We start from the raw sequence: 22,597 nt of genomic DNA, 5'->3' as shown, positions 1-22,597 counted from the left end.
TGTTCCAGGAATCACCGTTGTGCACAGGTCCCCTTTTGTCCCAGATCCTCCCTGAGCACCTTGATTATCACCTTCCCTGCTCTCAGGGAGACCCAGACCCCCTGTGCACGCTCCATACTTGGGGCTCCCCAAGTTCCCACTGTCCCCTGCTTCTGGGACTCCACAACCACAGGGACCTGTTGGACCTATTGGTCCTCACGGTCCCACTCTGGGACCTAAATGGTTCCCTACAGGGTGAAGTGTGCCCTCGGCATCCTCCATCCCCCGTGCAGCCCCCCCAGCGCTCCACACAACCCCCGCAGTCTCCATCTCCCGTTCGCTCCCGCCTCCCTCAGCACCGCTGTTGTCCTGGTGCCCCCGTTCCCTGTCCCGGCCCCGTCCCTCCCCTCCGGCCCCGGCGAGAGGAGGAGGATCCGGCCGGCGGGGCCGTGCCCAGCCCAGCCCCTGCGCCGCCCCGCGCACCTCGCACCGGCACCGACATTGGCACCGGCACCGGCACCGGCACCGGCACCGGCACCGGCACCGGCACCGGCACCGGCACCGGCTCCGCTCGCCCCCCCGCCGGGGCCGCCGCCGCCCCCTCGCCGCCCGCCCCGCCCGCCGGGACCCGCCGCCCCGGCATGAAGGTGCTCCGGCACAAGATCGAGCTCCTGACAGGTACGGCCCGGCCGCCCGTGCGGAACGGGGGCTGTCACACGAGGAGGGGCCGTGGGGTGATGGGGCCGGGGGTGGCGAGAGCCTTCAGCCCCTGCCTAGGAGATGGAGCTGCCCGCGCCCCGCCGCCTGCCCTGGGCTGCCGGGGTCGGGTCCTTTTCGGGGTGCGGGAGGTGATGCCTTGCTGCAGCGGGGAAAGCTCAGCCCGGGGGTGCTGGGGGAAGGGGGAACGGAATCGGCAGCCTCCTGGCAGAGGGGGCCGCCCAGCAGACAGCCGGGGGTGGGGGTGCCCGGGGGATTGCTGGAGCATCCCTGCGCTGCCTCCCTGCTCCTCAGCCAGCCTCCCCTGGGAGTCTCCCCGCTGCCCCGACGAATGCGCTGGGCTGGGAAGGAGGCTGCTCTTAGCAACAGCCACTGCGAGACAGCCTGAGCCCCCACAAAGCCCCCTGCTGCCACCGCTACCCCCAGACCGTGCATCGGTGGCACCGTGTCCCCTGGCCTGGCTGCTCTCGGGGGCGGCTGCGCGGTCCTGCAGCCCTCAGCTGGACCACACTGTTCGGCTGGTTTGTGGGGGCTGCTGGGGTGCAGACCTGTGTCCCTCACGGGTTCAGAGGAAGCTGTGAGTGATCCTCCTGTACCGGTGGAGCAGGATGTGGCCCACACTGTGTCACACTGGGGTTTTCCTTCACCTCATGGTGCTCCCCTGTCAGTCCTGCGTGGGGGGCACACGGCCGTGGCTCAGACTGAGCAAGTTCCCTTCCTCCCTCTCCCAGCCTCACTGAAGGCTGCCTTGGCTCTTCACTGCCTGGCAGGGGCCAATCACTTCTCCTGATTTGTCTGCCTGTTTGTTTCACACTGCTCAGTCAGCCCGAGGTATCCGTGCCAACATCCTGTGGGCACCACATCCGTGCCAGGGCAGGACACAGGTAGTCAGTGTGGGACTCCTGTGAGACCGAGGCAACATCTGAGGGATCCTTGCCCTGTGACCAAACATGCTCCCAAGTGTGAAGTGGAGCTCACGTGATCACTTGTCATGATCAGCAAATAATAATAATAATAATAATAATAATAATAATAATAATAATAATAATAATAATAATAATAATAATAATATTGCTACAAGCTGGTTCTCCTCCAGTTAGCCAGCAGTGGGCTGCAGATCCCTGGGGGATGTAAGCCAATGTGGCTGTTCCTGTCCCCATATCTCCCACTATATACAGAGTGCCAGGGCCCTGGTGGGGCAGAGCACCAGTCCCAGAGTACTTAATGTCCTGCTGGGTTTGGAACTGATTGGGAATTAGGGAAGAGGCATGTCCTGGCTGTGCCTAGGAAACTGTGGCACCAGACTAGGAAGGTGGAGTGGGAGCAGAGATGGGTGTGTTTGTGTGGTACCCAGGGAATGGGTGCTTGTTGGGGAGCATTGGGGTGAGCTGCAAGAAGGGCTCATTGCTGGGCACATTACCCTGGCATAAGATGGGAGCCAAATAGTTTTGGCTAGGAGACCTGGAGCTGTGGCTCCTTCACCAGTCCTCCACAGTGCCAGTGGCCCAGTGGGGCTGGGTGAGACTGCTCACACCCTACAGCTACACTGCCAGGAGCAGGGATGAGGGTTCCTGTGGGGTGACATGGGAAGCAGAGCACCCAGGGAAGGTGGCAACACGGCTGTGACCCTGCTTACTGATCCCTGCCTTACTGATCCCTCCTCTGCTCCCACACTCAGCACCACTTTAGGAGAGCGTCCATCCCATGCTGGGGATGCTGGTTGGGGCAGGGCTCTGCTGTGTCCCCCCTGAGCCAGCTTTCCCCCCACCACACAAGCAAGGTCACGGGGCCTTTCCTCATGGCCCAGCTGCCCTCCCTCCCATATTAGCTGCAGGCTGTAATTAATAAAGGCATTCACCATACACTAAGTGCTGTTCCCAGCCACCCTGCGGCCGTGGCCACACGGTGGGTTGGTGTGCTCAGCGTGGGACGCTCCTGCTCTCTTCTAGACCCAGCTATCGGTGAGGCTGCTTTTTCTCCTGGTTTTTCCCCCTGGGGTTGTGGGGTTGCTCGGTTGGTGGCTCTGCAGGCTGTGTTGGCTCGGCTGTGCTGGTGGGCTGTGGGCCAGGATGTCCCTGTGCACAGAGCCATCTCCCCAGCAGCAGCAGCCCAGCCTGGAGCAGTGTGCCCCTCACTTGTGCCTCTCCATGGAGCTGATGGCACCTCTCCACATCCCCCAGCCTGGTGGGACCCTCTGGGCAGGGGGTGACACAGAGACTCCTGGTGCTGGGTGCCTTGGGAATCTCGAGAGGCTTCGCAGTAGTGTTTCTCCCTCTGAACAGTTCTGGACTGTTGGATGGCTCCCAAGGAGCAAGGCAAAGTGCCGTGTCTGCAGAAAGCAGGCAGGTGGCACAGCCTGCTTGAGTTCTGAATGGAAACTCCTCCGGTCAGAGAAGCAAAACCCGACTTTGGAGGGGAGTTTATGACCAGTTCCTGTATTCCTGGTGGCCTTACAATATTCATGGCATTTCTTAGCCTTTCCACATCATCAGCCTGGACTGATCTAGGTTTGGAGGTGGACAAAGTGTGAAGCAGGCTCGGCTGAGGCTTTGTGGATGGGTCCATGTCTGCTGTGGTGCTTGTGCAGCCCAAGCCATCCCTGTTATATCTGGGGAGATTGCACGGGGGGGAGACAGCTGAGGGGACGTGGGATCAGTGCTGCCTGTTTGGAGAAGCAACAACTTGTCCAAAGGCTTGGTTTTCTGAAAGGGGTGAAAACAGAGGCTGCAAAGGCAATGCCTGAGGTCTGGATCCTGCTTGTGTGCAGATAATCCCCTGGCACTGGGATTTGTGAGTTACCCATCCCATTTAAACACAGGGGAGCCTGGATTGTTCCCTGTGTACTCATGTCTTTCACCTTCTGTGTGCAGCCAGCTGCTGATCTCCTTGCTCTCTTTTGCTCTCTGAGCCTGGGGGTGTTTTTGGAGATGCCAGTGTTGGCTGGGGTCAGCAGCAGCCAGTCTGACACCGCTGCTGAGTGGCAGCTCCATGGAGAAGTCTGTCCCCCTGAGTCCTGGGACTGAGGTTCCAACTGGCCAGCACCTGATTCAGAGGCAAGGAGAAGACTTTGGGAACAAAGACTTCACATCTGGATTTTCCCCATCATTGCTATACAAACTTCAGGCTGTTTCTCTGCTCTCTTTCTGCTTGGAACATCCCTCTGCCTCCCAGCATGGCTGTGAAATATCATCCCTCATTCCGCCTGTGCAGGGAGATCTCCCTTTGTCCTATCTATACCTATCTGCAGCCTAAAACTGGCCAAAATTTTGGATTTTCTATCTTTGACTGATGCTGAAAGCTGAGATGAGAATTTGGATGTTCTTGTTCTGGATTGGGTGCTTACTGAGGTGACGATCACGGACAGATGAGGTTGGTCCCTCAGTTTGCCCAAGATCATGCCCTGGAGATAGGTTTGTCCTTAAATGGGAGAACTGGACCTGGGTAGGAGCTGGGGGCTGAGCTCAGCTAGGCACTGTCTGCTCTGTGCCTGCTGCCAGCTCCCAGCAGAGGGGCTCACTGCAGCCTCTGGACAAGCTGAAGCACCAAGTCCCCAAAGCAGATGGGTGGAGTGAAGCTGATTTGGGTCTCATCCCTATGGGAGGGAGACCTGTGAGGGCTGGGGCAAAGAGGACCAAGGACCTGACATCTCCCTCGCCCCGGGCAGGGCTGCTGCTGCAGGAGATGACCATGGCAGGGCTGCACGAGCTGCGCTTCACCGAGGAGAAGCCGCTGCTGCGAGGACAGGACGCCGAGCTGGTGAGTTTGGTGACCACGCTGGCTCTGGTTCCTGCATGTGGGGCACAGGATGTGGGAGCTTGGGAGGGGTTGTGTGTGGTACTCTGTGTGTGTGCTGGTTTTGGGTGCACGTTCGTGGTCCTCAGTGTGTGTGCTGAGCCTGCATGGCCGAGCACAGGTTCAGCTTTGGTGGGATGATGGATGTGTGTGCAGATGTCACACGTCAAGCTAACAAACACCCTGTGTGTGCACACGTGTGGGCACTGTGTCCCCTGCAGCCCCGGGGAGTGGGTGCCTGTGGTGTCAGGGGGCTTTGTGAGCTGGGTGGGAGGGAGCTGCAAAAGTGAGGGGTGTCTCTGTCCCTAATGGCTCCTTCTCATCCCAGGAGAACTCGGATGTCTTCCTCCCCACCGTGGACACAGACTGGAAGGTAGGACCAGCCATGGGAGGTGCTGCCCACCCCCGGGTTTGACGTGGAACAGCAGCCTGTGCCTGGGGAGGGCTGTGGGGCACTGAGTGGACACAGGGGTGTTGCTGTCCCTCTTTTCGTGGGCATGCAGTGCCTGGTCAGTGTCTGTGCTGCACATCCATCATGGTCCTTGTCAGAAGGGGACAGGGGGATGCTGCCAGGCATCACATGCATGCCAGCGCTGCTGGCACTCAGATGTGGCTGGTAGGCACTTGGCCATGGGATGGGGACAAAACCTTTAAAACAGGCAATTTCTTCTCAGGAAGGCCGAGCTGCTTTTCCAGCCCCTCTACCATTGCCATGGCAATAGTTTCCCAGGCGATGCCAGCTCCCTGCTTACATAAGGATGTTTGAAAGCCTTTTTCTCTTTTGGAGGGCTGGGGCATTGCCCCCTATACCACCCACCTCTCTTGGAGAGCAGGGCCCCTCTGCTCCCTTGGCTGGCACTTGCCTATCCTCTACCTCCATTTCTGCTCTCCAGAGGAGCCCCATGGGACAGCTCGGGACTCATGGGAGCTCAGCTCGTGCCTGGCTCCCACGTTGGTCTGCATCCCTCTCACACCCTGCCCAGACTCATCCTGCACCAGGCTCCCTCTGTGGGGACCAGGCTGGTGGGGAGGGAGGGTAATGGGGCTGCCAGCTTGCTGCCTGTCCCTGTCCCAAGGTGTTCCCCTACCAGGGAACACCAGTGATTGACTTCAGGATCTGTGCTGCCACTTTGACAGCAGTGGGACCATGGGAAGGGTGGGCTTGGGTGGTGATGGCTGAGTCTTGCAGGTATGGCACTGAAACAAAAGCAGCTGTAAGGACAAAATAAATGTGGATTTCATTCATCCTGGGATAAGGGCAGGGGAGCACAGGAGCCCTGAATTTTGGGGCTGGTCCACTCAGTGTCTGTCACCCATGTGGGTGGGAGGGTGCAGCTGGTAAGGGAGCAAGGCCTCTGGCAGGGTGCTGGGTAGGGCTGCTGTGGTTCACAGGCCCTCTCAAAATCCACAAAATAATTAAAATGGTGCCGACCCCAGAAGCTCCAAAGCTGGTGAGGTGCTGGGGCTGGGAGCAGCAGGGTATTCAGGGCTCGGCTGCTCCTTGCTCTGCTTGCTTAGAGCTTCTGTTGGCCACTGGAGGGGAAACCAAATCTCCACCAGAGTGAGAGAGAGGAGGGAGAGGAAGGCGAGGAGTGGGGGGAGGTGGCAGTGCCAGGCTGCCCAGAGCTCTCAGCAGCACCAGAGGCACCAGTATGGCTCTCGCTCAGCTGTGCTGGGGCAGGGCTTGGTTGGCACACAGGGAATGTTAAAGAGCAATGACCCTCCCAGGACAATTGCTGCATATTTCAGGGGTTGGCCCACAGTGGCACTGAGCTGTGTCCCTGGTGGTGCCCAAGTGGAGCAGTTCTGGACAGCAAATGCCACAGGGATGCACCTCCATGCCCTTTGGACCTAAAAAAGGAGCTGGGCAATGATCAAGGGAGCTTTTCCCAAGCTAGCCAGACCCTGTGTCCTCTTGGTTCTTTTCCAAGAGACTCAGGGTAGGGATGGGCTGAGTTTCCTGGGCTATGCCAGGGAAACCACCTCCTTTTCTCCACTCTGATATTTGCACATTGGTGCAGCGCAAAAGCCGGGGGCTGCCTGCCATCCCTGGGGGGATATTATCCCATTTTCTAGGCTCACCTCCTTGGGATAACCCAGCCCAGCCCCCAGCTTAACTCTTCACTGTCCATCTGCTCCTCCCTAGAGCCAGTCACTGCTGGGATGCTCAGGCCTGGCTGGGGCAGTGGGGGGGACAGGGGAGCCCCCACTTCTGCCACCAGCCAAAGCAAAGCCCTTGAGACATAAGCCAAGGTGCAGGAGAGCTGGGGGCAGATGCCCTGGGATGCGGGTGCCCTGGATCCTGCAGGAGGTCTGGGCCACCTGCCAGGCGAGTGGGCTAGTAGCCAAGTTAGTGGCAATCCCATTTGATGCTATTCAAGCAAAGTCAGCCTTGCTCAGCCCTCCCATCTGCCTGAAGCCCTTTTGCATTCACCTTGGTTCTTCCACCCCTTCTGTCTTCTATTAACCACTTTCTGTCTCTTTTTGTCCCTCTGCATCTCTTGTTTTTTCCTGGGGACTGTGGCTGTCATGGTCTTTGTCTCTACAGGCAGCAGGGCTGGGGAAAGCAGAAATGGCACCTGGAGTGCCAGGAACCACCTGGGAGCTGGGCTTCCCCATCACACATGGTCCTTCATTTGCAGAGACGCCTCTTTCCAGGCCTGGGGCTGAGCTCAGGACAAAGCAGAGTAAACTTCTCTGGTGGAGGCAGTGTGAATGTCATCCCCCTTCCTGTCTGTCCTTTCTCCCAAATCCAGACCTTCTGGCTGTGCAGCCCTGACTTTTTGCAGGACATAGCTTTTAGTGGGCTCCTGAAAGGCATTGAAGGGACTGTGGGACTCCATCCACGATTGCCCAGCTTTGTGCTGGTCATGCCAAGCTGGGCAGTGGTGCTGGGCTGGGCAGGGTGCAGGGGGAGGGCACCCACAGACTGCCTGGGAGGTGTTTTGGGGCTGTGGTGGTAAGAGGCCTCGTTGGAAACAGGGAAGAAACCATCTGCCTGCACACATGTGCGCATGGGAATACTCACATGTGTGTGTATTCCACAGCATGTGTCAGTCCAGGGACACAATCCAACCCCTTGGAGCTGCTGGATTGTTCCTCCTCCTGCTTTATTTACCTGCCACTGGCGATGCCCAGGTCAGGGCTAAACCCCTGCATGCCACCATCCCGCAGCAGGTGGGATGGGTGTGCTGCTGGGCGAGGTGGCACAGGTGTCTGGGCAGTGTACACATGTGTGTGCCCCTCTGTGCACACAAGTACAAGGTTGTGCAGGTGTGCAGCCACTGTGCATCCACAAGCATTAGTGATGGCCGTGGCATCCATGCTGAGCACAGGGATGTGCAACAGGTGTGCTCCTGAAACACACACAAGCACGGTGTGCACACACAGGAACGTGTACAGGAACAGGTACAGGAACATGTACAGGAACATGTACAGGAACAGGTACAGGAACATGTACAGGAACATGTACAGGAACACATACAGGAACAGGTACAGGAACAGGTACAGGAACATGTACAGGAACACGTACAGGAACGTACAGGAACATGTACAGGAACATGTACAGGAACATGTACAGGAACATGTACAGGAACACATACTGGAACAGGTACAGGAACATGTACAGGAACACATACTGGAACAGGTACAGGAACAGGTACAGGAACATGTACAGGAACACGTACAGGAACGTACAGGAACATGTACAGGAACATGTACAGGAACATGTACAGGAACATGTACAGGAACACATACTGGAACAGGTACAGGAACATGTACAGGAACACATACTGGAACATGTACAGGAACACGTACAGGAACATGTACAGGAACACATACTGGAACAGGTACAGGAACAGGTACAGGAACATGTACAGGAACATGTACAGGAACATGTACAGGAACACATACAGGAACAGGTACAGGAACAGGTACAGGAACATGTACAGGAACACATACTGGAACAGGTACAGGAACAGGTACAGGAACATGTACAGGAACATGTACAGGAACATGTACAGGAACACATACTGGAACAGGTACAGGAACAGGTACAGGAACATGTACTGACACACAGAGTGCCTGCCCTGGGGGATGTGCCATGAGCTTTTTGTGGGGTGCGTGTGCTTCGGTGTGGGTATGGTATTAATTTTTGCAGCTTTTCCCCTGCCAGACACGGTTTTGCCCAGCCCCTGTGTGTTTGTGTGTTGATACGTGTTCCTTTGCATGTACACGCGTGCTCATGAGCGCATGGCAGAGCCCTGCCGTGTCCCTCTCCTGTTTTTTAGCTGTGCCCGTGCCCATCTGTGGCTGTGAGTGTGCTGCCCGCCTGGCCATCGCTGCAGGGCCTTGGCCCGGGTGGCTGCAGGCCCAGCCGTGGCTCCGTGCGTGGCCGTGGGGCTGCGGCCAGGTGTGTGCGTGTCCTGGGGTGACACAGGGAGCGCTCCCTGACCGCGCTGGGGCTGCCGCACGGGATGCGAGTCCGGACACCCCGCCTGCCTCCGTCTGCCCATAGAGGGAAGATGGAGAAGGTACCGCACGGTGCCAGGCGTTTTTTCTTCATAAACAAGGGTATTTGGGGCCAATTGGAGCATGAATAATTCCCGCGGCAGCCAATGGCTGAGTGCTGGCTCCATCGCGGCGCTCGCCTGCAATGGAGGCCAAACCTGCCGAGGGGGAAGGGCGAGGGAGGGCTTAGCGCAGGGCTGGGGCTCCGCTATAAATCGAGGCGAGGGGCTGAGCCAGCGCAGAGCTCAGCTGAGCCGTGGCTGCTGCATTACCGTGCCCCACACCGGGACCTCCTGCTTGGCCCACACTGCCTGAGCATCCTCGTCCGCCCGGTTCCTCAGCATGCCGGAGTGCTGGGATGGGGTAGGTACCGCCGTTCCCGTGCTCGCTGCCCTCCCTCCCCAGGTGTTTTGCCCCAGCGTCTCTCCCGCTTGCCCAGGCTGGGCCTTTGCACCAGCAGGGCTCGGTGTGGGTCAGGCAGGCATTGGGGCAGGGAGGACCCACTGCTGGGGAGCCCTTCCTTCTCCCAGCCCTGCTGCCGCATCCCTGATGTGCTGCAGGTTTTGGGGACGCATTGTCCTTGAGCGTGTCCTCCCCAAGCCCGGCAGAGATGCTGTGCCGAGGCTGAGGGTGAGCAGCTGTGGCCCGTGCTGGGGTTGTGTGCTGACGGGGGCACACTGCCCCTTGCCCACCCCCTGAGCTCAGAGGGAGAGGGTCTCTGGCTGTTTTGAAGCAACCCCTCAGTTGCTTTCCGGCCTCTGCGGTGATGGCAACACCCGATGGCAACAGGCTGGTGCAGAGGGGGTGAGTGAGGTGGGAGCACTGCAGCGGTGAGCAGGTAGCCTGGACATGGATGGGCTCTGTCAGACACCTATGGGTGCTGAGACCCACATGCTCCTCCTTGCTGGGGCTGTGGGTTGTCTGTGCCCCTCTCTCCTTGCTGCCTGCATCTCCTGCATCCCAAGCCTCTTCCTCCAGTGAGCATCCCTGCGGCAAAGGGCAGGGCTGTGGTACTCAGCGGTGCTGCAGAGGCTGCACCACGGGCAGGATGTGCCTGGCCTTGTGGGGGCCTGGGGGCAGGAAGAAGCAGTGCTGAGGATGGATCCGCTACCTTGGGCAGGTGATTTTGGGGTAGGATTGAAAGCTGAGCTGTTGGGGCTGTGATGGGGACCATGGGGATGGTGATGGCAAGGAGGCAGCCCTGTGCCCAAGACCAGACCACATAGATGCCTCCTGCTCCGTGACCTTGGGCCAGGCCATTCCTCTGCCTCAGTGTCCCAATATGTTTTTGTAGAGGGAAGTCACTGCTCATGGACTTCTGCCTGATGCAGCTGCAGGGGTGGAGGGACAGCTGTGCATGAGGGCTGGGGTCAGGGTGCCCTTGGGAGCCAATAGATGTCTCCACAGAGCCCTGGATCTGCTTTTGGCCACGGTGTTCTCCCAGGGACAGCAGGCTCAGTGAGGGGAGGCACTGCAGTGAGGAGACCCTGTCCCCAGGCGGTTCCTCCCACCCAGGCCCATGTCCTTCAGAGTCCTTGGTGGCGTGTAACCCGCGTGAGCATCCACGTACCTGCTCCCCTCCCACCAGCCCAGCCATGGGGCTGCCAGTGCCAGCAGTGAAGACCGTGATGCTTGGGCACCCTGCCATCATCCCCTGCCCTGCCCTGCTCAGCACATGATGCTCCTGCACCCAGCAGATCCCAGCCTTGAGGTCACTGCTGCTGGACTGGCTGGCAGGCATGGGCATCTGGAGGGGACTTCTGGTCCCTTGTCCTTGGGGAGCACCCGGGCTCAGTTTCCTGTGCTGGCGGGGAGCAAGGGCCAGGATGCGGAAGGAAAGGAGCTCTCCTGGACAGGGAAACTGAGGTATGGGGTAGTTTTTGTCTCTGTGTGGGGGCACTGCCATTTCAGACCAGGGGTTTTGAAGTTTACACTTAACACTTCAGCTGTAATTTTGGGATCAGGTTGCAGCATTTCCTGGAGTGCTGTCCAGGGTCTGACCTCTGCCTGTTTGTCCCAGATACATTGAAACTGCACCTAACTGGGCCATTCTGTGAACCTCTACCCTGTTGCCAAAATTTTCTCAGTCACAGGCATTTGAAGATCTCCTCTCCTGTCCTGTGGTCCACCTGTCCCATCTTATTATCCTTCTCTCTCAAGCCCTCTTGGATCCATCCCTTGATACCATGTCCAATGCTACATCCTACAATCCTATCCAAAGTCTTCCCTTCCCTTCCCTTCCCTTCCCTTCCCTTCCCTTCCCTTCCCTTCCCTTCCCTTCCCTTCCCTTCCCTTCCCTTCCCTTCCCTTCCCTTCCTTCCCTTCCCTTCCCCCTTCCCTTCCCTTCCCTTCCCTTCCCTTCCCTTCCCTTCCCTTCCCTTCCCTTCCCTTCCCTTCCCTTCCCTTCCCTTCCCTTCCCTTCCCTTCCCTTCCCTTCCCTTCCCTTCCCTTCCCTTCCCTTCCCTTCCCTTCCCTTCCCTTCCCTTCCCTTCCCTTCCCTTCCCTTCCCTTCCCTTCCCTTCCCTTCCCTTCCCTTCCCTTCCCTTCCCTTCCCTTCCCTTCCCTTCCCTTCCTTCCCTTCCCTTCCCTTCCCTTCCCTTCCCTTCCCTTCCCTTCCCTTCCCTTCCCTTCCCTTCCCTTCCCTTCCCTTCCCTTCCCTTCCCTTCCCTTCCCTTCCCTTCCCCTTCCCTTCCCTATTTGTCCTGCTTTCTACCCCCTCTGGGATGCCTGGAGCTTTTTTTTCCCTGGGACAGCTGCTCCTCTTTCCCATGTCTTCCCACGGGACCCAGCCATTTGGGGAAGCAGCAGTGAGGGGTGTGGTGGCAGGGCAGGAGAGGATGAAATGATGTCTTAGGGCAGGTGGGCATCAACCCATCTCTCCTCCTCCCCAGGAACACGACATTGAGACCCCCTATGGGCTGCTGCACGTGGTCATCCGGGGCTCTCCCAAGGGGAACCGCCCGGCCATCCTGACGTACCACGATGTGGGCCTCAACCGTGAGTGCTGCTCCTGGGCTGGGGGTGCAGGGCAGGCAGGGCTGACCCGAGGCTCCACGGGGTGCCAGGACATCGCCCCTGGCTCTGCTCCTTTGCCTCCACCCATGGCTGCACTGGGTGCCCCCAGGCATCTGAAAGCATCAGGGGAGTTTGGATACCCAGCTGGACACAAAGCCCAGACCAGGCACAGCCAGGAGTGCTTGGCCACCCCGTGCTGGCTGCCTGCCCACACCAGGCAGGGATGGGACATGGGGGATGCTGGGCTGGTCCTCGCTGCCGCCGCCAGCCCGTTGGTATTCAGAGCATGGACCCAGCTGGGAGCAGGGCATAGTGGGGGACAAAAGAGACTGGGAATTGCAGGGAAGGAGAGATGCCAAGCTGGAGCTCTGATGTGGAGATGCTGCACTTTCTGTCAGCTTGCAGCCCTAGACCTGTACCCCAGAGCTCTGTCCTGAGCTGTGCCCTCCAGCTAAGCCAGGATGCCCAATTCCCTGCGAGTGGGGAGAAGCATCTCCCGCTCCACTGGTGGCTGAGGCTGAGTCACTGACATGCTACATGAGCTGTGTCACCATTGCAGCAGCTCTGGCTGTTCAGGTACACGTCATTGCTGGCTGCAATGGGCCTTACAACCTGCCTCACCCCATGTTTTGGGAGGGATGGGTCACAGCACTGATGCCACGGGACAGGACCCCGCCAAGCTCTGGAAGCATCTGTATCCCACTGCAATAGTGGGGTATTGTCCACGGCAGCACTGGGGTTGTTTCTTTGACTCTTTCCAAGCAGGGAGATTTGCAGCTGTTCCTCAAATCATGTGTTTGCTTGAGCCCTTTCTGGGGATTTTGGAGGGGGATAATGCCCCAGGCTATGAATCCTGCTGCCCACTGGGTGGTCTTGCAGTCTTGGGCTCTGCATCCTTCTGAGGCTCACCCCAAACTCATTCTCCTGGCTGTGTCTGTCCATCCCCATGCCTCCTGACACCTGGAGGGATGCAGCCCTTGCTAACAGTAGCTGTGGTCTCTGCTGTGTGGACATGGAGCCTGGAGGGAAGGGGATGGGATGGTTTTGGTGGCATGTTACCTCATGGTTCAAGGGCAGTGGGAGGGTGCTGTCCATGCTCCCCTGGCCCACCAGGCCCCAGTGTCGGGGTGTTTGGTCTCTGATACCCACCTGCCCTTTGACAGACAAACTTTGTTTCAACACCTTCTTCAACTACGAGGACATGCAGGAGATCACGAAGCACTTTGTGGTGTGCCACGTGGACGCGCCGGGCCAGCAGGCAGGAGCCTCACAGTTCCCTCAGGGGTAGGTGCCAGCTGCAGGGGCTCACTGTGCCTGCTGGGGTGTCACCTCCCTGCCCCACGGGTTGTTGCTGCCTGGCAGTTGTGCCCTGCCTGTGGGTTTTTCCAAACCGTGCCAAAGCCTGTGGCAGATGACTGACCCAGGGTGGGCAATAGGGTGGTTTGCAGGTGGGTGGCATTTCCCTGCCCATTTCAGGCAGCCCAGCTGCCCTGTCACAGATGCTCTGCTCTGAACAGGTTCCATAACCATCATCCTGTGCCTCCCTGTACCACAGGTACCAGTATCCATCCATGGACCAGCTGGCTGCCATGTTACCCAGCGTGGTGCAGCATTTCGGGTGAGTCAGCCTGTCTTTCATGGCTGCTGGCTGAGGATCCTGGGCAGGGAGATGGACAGAAGACAAGGATTTGGGGCTGGGGGAGTTGTCTCTGTAAGCTGGCATCTGGCAAGTCTTCTTGCTGTGGGTGGAGGGGTGTCCCAGGGAACCTGTTGGAGCCCACTGTCCCCTCACATGGACCTCTCCATATTTCCAGGTTCAAGTATGTGATTGGGATCGGTGTTGGAGCAGGAGCCTATGTGCTGGCCAAGTTTGCGGTGAGCCTGGGGCTGTGATGGGCTGGCTTTGAGTTGCTTGTACCTGCTGTCAGTCCAGGGCATGGGGAAGAGCAGGAGCTGATACCTCCAGGCAGTCTCTGTTGTTGCAGAGGCTCTTGGAGGGTTGGGGTCCCAGGGCAGCAGTGCCAAGGCCACAGTGGCTGGGCAGTCTTGCCACAGGTGCCACATTTCTCCCAAAACAGGGTAACATCAGATCCATGCAATGCCTGTGCAGTGGCTCTGGTGGGGGGCTGCCCAGGGCACATCTCCCCTGCCTTCTGAGCCTCTCTCCTCTTGCTCACTGCAGCTCATCTTCCCTGACCTGGTTGAAGGGCTGGTCCTTATGAACATCGACCCCAACGGCAAAGGCTGGATTGACTGGGCAGCTGCCAAGGTGGGCAGGGCCCCGACCCCTCTTCCTGGTCCTGGCAGCTTCCTGGGGCAGGAGGCAGCCAGGGCAGTGCATTAACTCCCTGTGCTCCCTCCACAGCTCTCTGGCCTCACCAGCACGCTGCCAGACATCGTCCTGTCCCACCTGTTCAGCCAGGTAAGGGCTGTGAATCCTCTGGGCCCTTGCCACCAGCCCCCAGCCCAGCATCCCAGCTGGGTCAGCCTGCCAGGTGCCACAGTGCCACTGGACCTGTCCCATGGGCAGCATTGGGGTTTGTCAAGCCCTGCCTGGTCTGAGGCTTAACCTTGATGAGTGTGTGACTCGTGCCCATGTCCTGCCTGGGTGTGCTCCCTGCAGCACCACTGTGCCCAGCTGCATTGCCCAGCATCCTCCTCCTCCTCTGTGCTGGCTGGCATGGCATGGGCAGGACTGGGGGAGCAGGGTGTCTCCCCAGCATCTGCCCTCATCTCCATCCCCTGCTGGCACAGGAAGAGCTGATGAACAACACGGAGCTGGTGCAGAGTTACCGGCAGCAGATTGGCAGTGTGGTGAACCAGTTCAACCTCCAGCTCTTCCTCAACATGTACAACGGGTGAGTGCTCCAGGCAGCCCTGCTCCTGGGCCCCATCCTGTCTGTGCTAGGGTGAGGGGCTGCAGTACTGGTGGGTGGCTCTGAGGTCACTGTGGGAACCCAGACCCCTGTTGGGTGCTGTCATCACCCTCCAGTGCATGCAGGCAGCTGTGCAAAGTTATCTGCCACTGTTGGCTGGGAATATGGGAGAGGTGGTACCTGAGCCAGAGCCTTGCCATGTCCCAGGGCCCACCACCATGGGTACACATTCCCACGTGTCCTTCTGCACTGGGTGCTGGCACAGGTCTGGGAAAGGGGGCAGAGATGCTGTCCCATGCATGCAAGGGGTTGGGAGCCCTGCCGCTCTGCTGGGTGCTGCATTCTGTTCCATGGGTTCTGCTTGGGCCATGGAAGAGGTGGCCATGGCATCCTCCATGCACAAGGTGCCAGCACAGTGGGGCTGGGTGTGGCTTCTTGGGGTTGGCAGTGGCCTGATTCTTGTGCTATGGCATCGGTGGTGGCATTTGCCCATAGGCTCACACTGGCCTTCTTTCTCCTCCATCAGCCGCAGGGATCTGGACATCAACCGGCCTGGGACTGTGCCCAATGCCAAGACACTGCGGTAAGAGTTGTGCTGGCAAGTCTTGGAGGGCTCTCGGGGCAGTAGAATTCACTCAGACCAAACCCTGACCAGGCCCCTTTCTCCTCTCACTTCCAGCTGCCCCGTGATGCTGGTGGTCGGAGACAACGCGCCTGCTGAGGAGGGGGTGGTGAGTGATGGGGCAGTGCCTGCAGGGTGGCAGGTGGGCGATGCCCACGCACGGGCACGCACATGTTCACTGCCTGCTCAGACACACAGCAGATCCTGGGAGTGGGAGCGTGCTCGTGTGCAGACCCGCCTGCTCGTGTGGGCACCTGTGCACATGCAGCTGCGTATGGCTGCCACACCCGGAGAACTTCCCCTTCTTCATGTGCCCAGATGTGCTCCCACTGTGCACGCTCGGATGTGTCGGCACACGGGCACGGCCCCTGTGGCCACGTGCAGCCACACAGCTGCTGGCACACTTGTGTACACAGAATGTACACACATGTGTGACACAGAATGCCTCACCAGCCCCCCTCACCTCCTGCTCCAGTCCCCGCACTTGCCCAGATAGGAGGAAAATCCCCTCTGTCCCGTGGCAGGGGATGGTGCGGGCTCAGGGCTCACCTAGTGTCCTGTCTGCTGCTGGCTGGGGTGGGATTTGCCAGCTGGAATGCCAGTGGTGGTACATGTGGACAACTTCTGCTTGGCTCCTGGCTTCCTAGGCTGCTAATATCTCTCCTGCCCGCAGGTGGAGTGTAACTCCAAGCTGGATCCCACCAACACCACATTCCTGAAGGTAGGCTGGTGGCAGGGGGCAGCAGGAAGGTCCCTGCTGCCTATGAAGTGCCCCATTGCTGTCTGCCCCAGGGTTGCAGGGTGTCCCCATCTCCCCACTCCATGTCCATCATGGCCCTTGGAGCTGGGGGTGTATGGGGAGAGCAGGGTGACCTCAGAAGTGGCATGCTGCCAGCAGCTGCTGGGGGATGGTGGGCAGTACAGGCAACCCTCCAAACTAAGCACGACCTTCTCTTTGCAGATGGCTGACTCTGGTGGGCTGCCCCAGGTCACGCAGGTGAGCCCTCACAATTTCCCCAGTTACCTGGGCATACTGGGCCCTGAGACATGCACTGGTGCTGCCCTTGGCTAGCTGGGGATGGGCTGATGAGGGCATAGGGGTCTTACACTGGGGCTGCCAGAAGGTGCTTGGGGCTGAGAGGGGATATCAGCCTCAGTGCTGTCTCAGCACTAAGCACCTCAGCTCAGCTCACCCTGCTCTCTCCCTGCAGCCAGGCAAGCTGACTGAAGCCTTCAAGTACTTCCTGCAAGGCATGGGCTACAGTGAGTGCTGGGGCTGGGTGTGGGGCTGTGTGTGCTGGTGTGTACGTGTGCCGACCTGCAGATCTGTCTGTGTGTCCACAGAGGCATGGGGTGTACAGGCTCTGTGTGCACGCAGATGTGTGTACAAGGGCTCTGTGTGTACATATGTGTGTGTCAGGCTCCCTGTGTAGGTGTGCACGTGTGTGTGTGTGCGTGGGCATGCATGAGCAGGGGCTGTGTGTGTGCAACAAAGACAAGCAGAGCCCGTGTGCAGCGGTCTGTGCATGTGTGTGCACAGTTTATGACCACATGTGTGTGTTTATACCTGTGTGTGCACACACGTGAAAGTCCCCACGCACGTGTGTGTGTGTGTGTGTTTGCAGGTCTGTTGCACGTGTGTGTGTGTGTGTGTGTGTGTTTGCAGGTCTGTTGCACGTGTGTGTGTGTTTGCAGGTCTGTTGCACGTGTGTGTGTGTGTGTGCTGTTTGTGTGCACAGGGACAGCTCCGTGTGCAGGCACACGTGGGCTGGGAAGGGGTCCTGGCCCAGCGGAGCGGCCGACAGGGCTGACACTCTCTCTCTGCCCTCCCTGCCCTTCTCCCGCCCCTGCCAGTCACCCATCTGAAGGATCGGAGGCTGAGTGGAGGCACAGGTACTGCTCAGTGCCCGCTGCTGCATGGTGCCTGCCTGGCCTGTGCCCTTGAACTGCCTGGGCACCTTTGGGAGCAGCCTGGGTGCAGGACTGGCCCTTCCCAGCCGAATGCCCACTGCCTCGCTCCGCTTTGCCTGAGATGGCACCCTGAGCCAGGGCTGGGGGCTGAGAAATGCATTCAGAGGATTCCTCCTCCATGCAGGCACAGTCTTGCACACTCCTCTGGGTAGGCCAGGATCTGTGCCCACCAGCCGTCCTGGCTGGGGGAGGGTGTCACTTTCCCTGCACACCCTGGGCAGCCAGGGAAGCTCTGATTCCAGCTCACTCCTTTCCTGGAGCATGGTAGTCAGGGCTCTCCACTGCCTGATGCCCAGAAGTTGCATGCCCAGGAGCGAGCCCGGTGTTCAGCCTGCCCCAGAGAACCCCTGCCCTGCTGTCCCTTGCCAGCCTGGAGCTGCTCATGTTGTCACAACACCGCTTGCTGAAAGCTTGTGCCCAGGCTCAATCGCATCGGGGAGCAGGGCTGGTGGCAATGTTGGCTCAGCTGTCTCAGGTTTTCAGAGGGATCTGAGCACCCTGGCCGTCTCTCTGTGCCCGTGCAGTGCCATCTGCCAGCATGACCCGCCTGGCACGCTCCCGCACGGCCTCCCTCACCAGCGCCAGCTCCGTGGATGGCACCCGCCCACGTGCCTGCACCCACTCGGAGAGCACCGAGGCCATGGGGCAGATCAACCACACCATGGAGGTATCGTGCTGAGGTCCACGCCCGCCGCCGACGTCTCCTTCAGAGCCATCTCCCATCCGTCAGCATCCCGCCAGCACCCACCCGCCCCGTGGACATCCTCCACCAGGGCCCTCGCTTCTTCGGGGTCAATTTGTCTTCTTTGCCTTGGCCTCATCCCCTTGTCTGGTACAGGAGAAGGAGAGGGGCTTTGTCCAGCTGTCACACATGGTTCTGCATTGGTCCTCACCCTCCCTAGCATTGGCTTGGCCCTGGCTTGGGAGGGTGGGTGGCAGGGGGCCAGGATGGGGTAGCAGGGTCAGGGTGGTGAGATGGGGACAGAATGTTGGGATAGGATGGGATGATGGGATGGGACAGCACGTGGAGATGACTCAGGAGGTAGGTTGGTCTCCCAAGTTCAACTGATGGCGAACAAAAGGAAAACAGGAACAGGGAGCAGTGCTTACTGGGAGGTCATTGGTCTGTTCCTAGGGATGCAGTTTTCATTTCTCCCTGATGGCCCTCTCTAGGGAGAGCTAGCATGGGATCCCCCAGCACACCCAGGACTTGCTACCCCAGAGCTGGCTGTGAGCCTCATGAGAAATCACATCCCAAACTCCCTTTGCCCTGGTCATGTACCCTGAGGGCTGCCCTGGGGCAAGTGAAGAGGGGTCAGCCCTAGTCCAGAAGCTATAAGGGCAGGAGGGTGGCACAAGTGTCTCCCTGCCTCTGCCCATGCCCTCACTAGTGGTGGCACTTCCTTCGTCCCTTGTTGCAAGGAGGACAATTACTGCCTGTCACCAAAAATGCACTGGGGAGGGGGGAATTGGCTGGCTCAGTCCCTGCCACACTGTCAGTTCCACTCCCAGCTCTTAGGCTGAGCCTGCCAGGGTCCAGAGGGCACTGTTTTAGGGGATGTCACACAGCAAATCCCACCTCAAGTTTTGCCACAACCTGTGGGTGTCATCACCGAGGAGTCATTAGCAATAAGATGAGACACTCCCCCCACTGTGCTGGGGAGCCCTCAGCACCCTCTGCCCCACAGGGTGCCTCAGCACAAGATGCTGGCAGTGTGGGGTGACCTGTGGGATGTGGGGAGCACTCCATGGTCTGGCTTTGCCCACATGGCTGGCCAGACTCACCATGGCTCCCCAAATCTGCATCCCCACCTCCAGCACTTTGCCTGGCACTGAGCGGGGCAGGGCATCTCTCAAGGGCTTGTCTCCCCCCGGGCCGTGGGGCCCCATCTGGCCACCAACTCCAGGTGGCTCTTGCCTCTTGCACTCGGCATGGAGACCCTGTCTGTCACTGCATAATCCCAGTGATGGCCACCCAGCCTCTGCTGCCACAGCAGCAGTGCCCAGCCCCTCCTGTGCCCACTGTGAGGCACTGGCAAGGATGGCCCTGGCTCTGGTGATGGGTGCTGAAGTCTCTGTAGGTGGTCCATGGAGGACCTGAGCAGGGAAACCCACCAGGTGCCACCACATGGGCGAGCAGAACCAGCCTGCTGGAAGCAGGTCCCACCCAGCCCCACAGAAGTATTCTACCCTCAGACCCCATCCCTGCTCCCCAGTGAAGGGCACAGAGGTCCTGGGGTTCCCAGCGGGTGTATGAGGGCTTTTGGCCCTGAGACCCGTGCCCCACCCAAACCCTCCCATAGTAAAAGGCCACCCCAAAACACCAGTGTCCCCCTTTGTCCCCCACTTCGTTCTGCTGTGTGCTTCCTTCTTGGTGTGACTCTGAATGCTATGTAGCTCCTTTTTACGGTAGATACCGCTGCGATCTCTTGTTTTCTCAGCGTGTCCTTCCAGATGATATATATATATAAATACCTATACATAATATATATATAAGGGTTTGCCCAGTCCCTGACCTTTTTGGGTTCACTCCTCCTTGCATTCTTGTCCAAGCAGTGCTGTGTGGTTTCCCTGGAGGTGGTGTGGCTGTGCTCGCCTTCAGTTCCTCACCTTGGTTTTGTTGGTTGGTTGGTTTGGTTTTCCCTGGTGGTTTGTTCTTCTGATTTTTGTTGGTTTTCCTTTTTTTCCTAGTCACAGCGGAATTTAACACATTTTCCTGTCTGAGTGCAGCCTGGTTTTGTCACAGCGGCATCGGCCGCAGCACTCATGAGACAGCAGTATGTAAACCGGATTTAACTAACCTGTTGCTGTAGAGAGGAGTTACTGTGTTGGAAATAAACCAACAAACTAATAAAGATGTTAAGAACCTGCTGTGCTCTTTAAAAGATGCTGTAGGGAAACGGGTCTGAGCCCACCTGGGGCCTGCCTGCAGAGACCTGGCAGGCACGGAGGACAAGTGGGACACACCTTGGCCACTAACCCCACTAGTGATGCCCATGGAAGACCAGGACACCAGGGTGCACATGAGGGAAAGCTGTGAGGTGCCTTGGATTTGGGGTAGCTATAGGCAGGCTGGCCTATATGTAAAGAGTGGATGAAGGGTGGAAAGCTGCCAGTTGTAGCCCAACAAGGTTGGATCCAAGGGGTGTCCACTGGGGAAGAAAAGACCTGTAGCTGCACAACTCTGGGGATGAGCAGGGTTCTTGGGAGATTCAGCTTCCCTGTCCACTGGCAGGACCCCTGTTTATCTCTCTGGTCTGAATGTCCCAGGCCATAGCCCTTTCCAAGTGCATGAAGTCCTATCTGGGAAGGATCCTCTCCCTACGTCCTAGTCCCTGTCCCTGCCCTGTGTCTGCCCTGTGCTGGGTCACTCCAGACTGGTCGCAGTCCTTGCAGAGGGGCTCAGAGCCAAAGCATGGAGACAGTGTGGCTGTGTAGTCCACACTCATGGTTGCCTGGGGTAGGCAGGAAAAGCCTGGACATGTGGGGAGGGAATGCAAACAGACAAGGCTGAGCTGAGGTGTGGGCAGGCAGCCCAGGAGCCTTTCTTGGCTGGTTTGGTTCTGCTGGTCAGGGTGAACCTCTCCTGGGGGGGATGGGGTACACTGCACACACTCTTATCACTGAAATGCATAAATACTGCTGTATTTATCCAGGGCATAATGTAGACTTTATGCTGTACAGATGGCTGGGATAGGATGTCAGACAAATTATTTCCACATTCCCACTGAATGCAATTCATGGAGTGCTGGATGCTGAATATTGACAGACTGCAACAGGAAGAAAACTAACAACTCCATATCCCTATCTACTGCTAGATTAAAACTCTTTTTTTTCCCCTGTACTTCAGATACGAGCCTAAATAACCTATTTTCTTGGGACCTGGCCCATCTCACCATTCAGTTACCTCTTCTTGGACCAGAAGCAAGTGTGTCACTGAATCTTCCCTTCCCATATTTTTACCCAAGAAAGTATAGTCAAAGCTTTTTTTAATACTGCCAGTAATATTCGCATGAGAACAGGCTGTTGATGATACATGAGTTTTCATTTCTAGCAGGAGGAGATCATTTAGTACATGTAATCCCTTGGGGGAACATGCAAAGCAATGGGAGCAGCCAGGCAGAAAAAAATTCAGGCTGCTTTTTCTGGCCAGATATGGATGCCATTAGTGGGGAGTGAGGGAACGATATAGGTCAGTATCTCAAATGGCGCATGAAAATTCGACTTAGAGGGTCAGAGCCTGCGGTGCATCTGTGAGGCTGCACTGCCACCTGGTGCGGTGTGAAGTGCTCACAGCTTCTGCCCAGCGCTGCCTCTGCCTTGCTTTTTGTTTAAAGCACCCCACCAAAGGACAACAATTCTGTTTCAACCGCTGACTGTTGGGTTTGGTTATATAAACAGGTAGAAATATGACAGCACACAGGTCCGGAAATCAGAAGCAGCTGAGCAATGGTGACAGCCATTCCCCCTCCATCTGTCACAGCTGCACAGGGGAGAGAGCTTCAGCTGCCAGCACAGAGTTACTGCAGGTTACTGCCAGCTCACTGAACGCTTCAGCCTTTGCAGCTGACTGTCTTGTGTCACCAGGTGAGCCAGGCTTGGCAAAGGTGACTGTGTTTGTGCCTCTGAGCAGGTGAAGCAACCTGCAAGGTCCCAGGTGGGTGTTAGCACAGCCAGGTACTTCTCTTCAGCCAGGCCTTCCTCAACAAGGATCCCTGACTCGTGAGAAAGAGTCTCATCCCCGAGAGGAGGTGGTGACAGCTAAGGGCAAAAAGCTTAAAGAACAGCTCATTTCCCATTGCTTCCCAGGGCCTCGCTGTATTCACTCCTTTGACAACAGAGGGCTGGAAGCACATCATGCCCTGAAAATCACAGAACTGCTCAGATGGGAAGGAACCTTTGGAGATCATCCAGTCCAATCCTCCTTCCAAGGCACAGGAACAGCCACTGGAACAGGTGGCACAGGAACGTGTCCAGGTGTGTTTTGAACGTCTCCAGAGAGGAAGAATCACCGACCTCCCTGCGCAGCTGTTCCAGTGCTCTGCCACCCTCCATGTAAAGACGTTCTTCCTCATGTTGAGGTGGAACTTGTGTTTTTGTTTATGGCCACTGCTCC

General features: G+C 58.0%; 1 protein-coding gene across 4 annotated transcripts; it reads left to right on the top strand.

Moving 5' to 3' along the window:
* The first annotated feature begins 543 nt into the window (after positions 1 to 543).
* On the top strand, positions 544 to 20,352 carry NDRG4 (NDRG family member 4). Of its 4 annotated transcripts, XM_014257113.2 has the most exons (17): positions 544 to 657; positions 4,361 to 4,452; positions 4,817 to 4,861; positions 11,889 to 11,994; positions 13,176 to 13,296; positions 13,568 to 13,630; positions 13,827 to 13,887; positions 14,195 to 14,281; positions 14,378 to 14,434; positions 14,767 to 14,870; positions 15,415 to 15,471; positions 15,568 to 15,619; positions 16,184 to 16,231; positions 16,472 to 16,507; positions 16,722 to 16,773; positions 17,365 to 17,403; positions 18,006 to 20,352. In XM_014257113.2, exons 1-17 carry the CDS (start codon positions 621 to 623, stop codon positions 18,158 to 18,160), a joined length of 1,212 nt encoding a protein of 403 aa, XP_014112588.1. In that variant the 5' UTR covers positions 544 to 620; the 3' UTR covers positions 18,161 to 20,352. The 4 variants fall into 4 exon arrangements, with proteins under 4 accessions (XP_014112588.1, XP_005528249.1, XP_087918258.1 ...); XM_005528192.3 differs by lacking the exon at positions 17,365 to 17,403; XM_088062132.1 differs by lacking the exons at positions 544 to 657; positions 4,361 to 4,452; positions 4,817 to 4,861 and adding an exon at positions 9,205 to 9,360.
* Positions 20,353 to 22,597: the final 2,245 nt, after the last annotated feature.

The sequence above is a fragment of the Pseudopodoces humilis genome, chromosome 14 (genome assembly GCF_049639895.1).
Source record: "Pseudopodoces humilis isolate 2021_Gansu_Grassland_sample_001 chromosome 14, ASM4963989v1, whole genome shotgun sequence".
Classification (NCBI taxonomy): domain Eukaryota; kingdom Metazoa; phylum Chordata; class Aves; order Passeriformes; family Paridae; genus Pseudopodoces; species Pseudopodoces humilis.
Note: the sequence above shows the minus strand (reverse complement) of the source record. Positions and strands in the feature narration are given on the sequence as shown.